The sequence below is a fragment of the Blennius ocellaris genome (genome assembly GCF_963422515.1).
Source record: "Blennius ocellaris genome assembly, chromosome: 17".
Classification (NCBI taxonomy): Eukaryota; Metazoa; Chordata; class Actinopteri; order Blenniiformes; family Blenniidae; genus Blennius; species Blennius ocellaris.
In genome coordinates this window covers 24575958-24578457 of record NC_137666.1, presented here as the reverse complement: position 1 = coordinate 24578457, position 2500 = coordinate 24575958, and the positions used below count along the sequence as shown (strand labels likewise).

The 2500-nt window shown below is 49.8% G+C and overlaps 1 protein-coding gene across 1 annotated transcript in view; it reads right to left on the bottom strand.

Moving 5' to 3' along the window:
* The window catches only part of LOC308142606 (presenilin-1-like), a 29326-nt gene that overhangs the window by 2959 nt on the left and 23867 nt on the right, over nt 1-2500 (bottom strand). The window contains 3 exon segments of the mRNA XM_080513106.1: nt 186-278; nt 2367-2418; nt 2420-2497. Of these exon segments, the coding sequence (XP_080369232.1) occupies nt 186-278; nt 2367-2418; nt 2420-2497 (223 nt within the window).

Genomic DNA, 2500 nt, shown 5'->3' with positions numbered 1-2500 from the left:
ATCCATCCATCCATCCATCCATCTACAGAGTTTAATTTCTAACATTTTCAGGTGGAGGTGTGCCTCCAGAGTTTTCCAAACAAAAAAGTGTGTCTTGGCTCAAATAGTTTGAAAAACACTGGTTTAGAGGCTGTGAACATGTACGGGGCTCTCTGACCCCCCCCCCCCCCCACCCCCCCACTCACCTTCCTGCGTCTCTGGTGGGGTCACAGCTGCTTCTGTGGAGTTCCTCTGCGGCGGGTCGCCGTCGGCCATGTTGACGAGCCACACCATGGTCGCTGAGGAGGAACCAGACACTTTGACTGACGGGAACTCAAACCTTTAAAGTGTTTAGAACGACGATCAAATGAGTCACGCCTCCTCTGACACCGACAACCCCCTCAGGCCCCGCCCACATCGGCATCCTGACTCAGGCCCCACCCACACCGGCATCCTTACTCAGGCCCCGCCCACACCGGCATCCTTACTCAGGCCCCGCCCACATCGGCATCCTGACTCAGGCCTCGCCCACACCAGCATCCTTACTCAGGCCCCGCCCACACCGGCATCCTTACTCAGGCCCCGCCCACACCGGCATCCTTACTCAGGCCCCACCCACACCGGCATCCTTACTCAGGCCCCGCCCACACCGGCATCCTTACTCAGGCCCCGCCCACACCGGCATCCTTACTCAGGCCCCGCCCACACTGGCATCCGTACTCAGGCCCCGCCCACACCGGTAGCCTTACTCAGGCCCCACCCACACCGGCATCCGTACTCAGGCCCCGCCCACACCGGCATCCGTACTCAGGCCCCGCCCACACCGGCATCCGTACTCAGGCCCCGCCCACACTGGCAAAAAACCCATCTTTCTTCTCCCCGACTCAAAAATAATTGCGTCCACACGTCTCTACCAACACGAGGCTCCAGGGCATGTAGTACACAAGTCAGGCCTTCGGGGGCGCTGTGACTCACCAAACACACCAAAACTGCAGAAGAAGACCCGGAGAACATAGAGCTATAGAGGTAGAAACCTCATCGTTCTCCACAGATGTGCGTGTTTGTCCATCCACACCTCAAAGACGAGTCGGCGTTTTAAAATTTCTCCATTCTGGAACCTGTGTTTTGGTTTTTTGTTAACAGTTGTCAGGCTGCTAAACGCTGCCTCGTGTGGCTGGTCAGACAGAAAGGGCGTTGAGGTGTGGAGTCTGCCGTATCTCTTCATTTAGAAGTCCTTTTAAGCAGAACAACAGTCGTACGCGCCGCAAAAACACAAAGCTCCAGAGGAAACATGGCGGGAGCTTCTGGTGCTTCGCTCACAAACACTGGAACTGACCGATCGTCAACAACGGGACTGGAACTACAAGCGATACAGTAACTAATTACTCTAATGTGACCACTTCTTTTAGTAACACTCGTCTAACGTGCTACTCTTTCCAAACCAGTAATCAGATTACAGTTACTTTTCCAAGTCACTGCGTATGGAAGTAAAACTGTGCCATCAGATTCTGAATTTGAAATTCTAACTGATTTTTTTACCGTCGAAATCAGACTTTCAAGTGCGTTTCTTTTTTTGCTTCTGATTTTTTTTCAACATCTAAAAATATCCAGTGCGTAAAAAGCGCCATCACTACCGCTGGCCCTCCGGCCCAGTGATGCACGGGTCACGTGACCAACAAAGCTTCCCCTGATTGGATGTTGGGTGAATGAGACAGGTATCGACTGCATCGTCCTGATGGCGCAGAGATTCTGCTGTTTTGCAGCGGAATTTTTTTTGCAGCTGAATTTTTTTTTGCGGTTGAATTTTTTTTGCAGCTGAATTTTTTTTGCAGCTGAATTTTTTTTTGCGGTTGAATTTTTTTTGCAGCTGAATTTTTTTTGCAGCTGAATTTTTTTGCTGCTCAATTTTTTTTGCTGCTGAATTTTTTTTGCTGCTGAATTTTTTAGGCACATTGACTTTTTACACACTGGATATTTTTAGATGTTGAAAAAAAATCAGAAGCAAAAAAAGATACGTACTTGAAATTCGACAGCTTTTACAGTCTGATTTCGACGGTTAAAAAAAATAAGTTAGAGATTCGAATTCAGAAACTGATGGCACAGTTTTACTTCCCATACTGTGCGATTTACTATTAAAGAGTTACCACACACACACACCTGCCTCCTCCACTCTCAGCCAATCACAGGCCACCTCGCTCCAACGGTGCGTTCAGGGAACACAAAAGAATGGGAACCAACAGAACGTCGACACTGAACCTTCACGTTGCCACGACGACAACGGCAGGACGTTTTGGTACTTTATTGAATAAGAACATGACTTGGCAGTGATTCCTAACAGCTGATTGGACGTGCTGCTTCTCCCCACAATAAAGACACGGTTTCCTTACAGGAATAGATGAGAGCTGGGAAGATGGGCTCGTTTCTCTCCTGAGCCGTTTCCCACCAGGATCCTCAGAGGACCTTTGGGACAAAGAACCGCCAGCAGGTCTGAGGAGGGAAACAGACGGGCCAGACATGACTT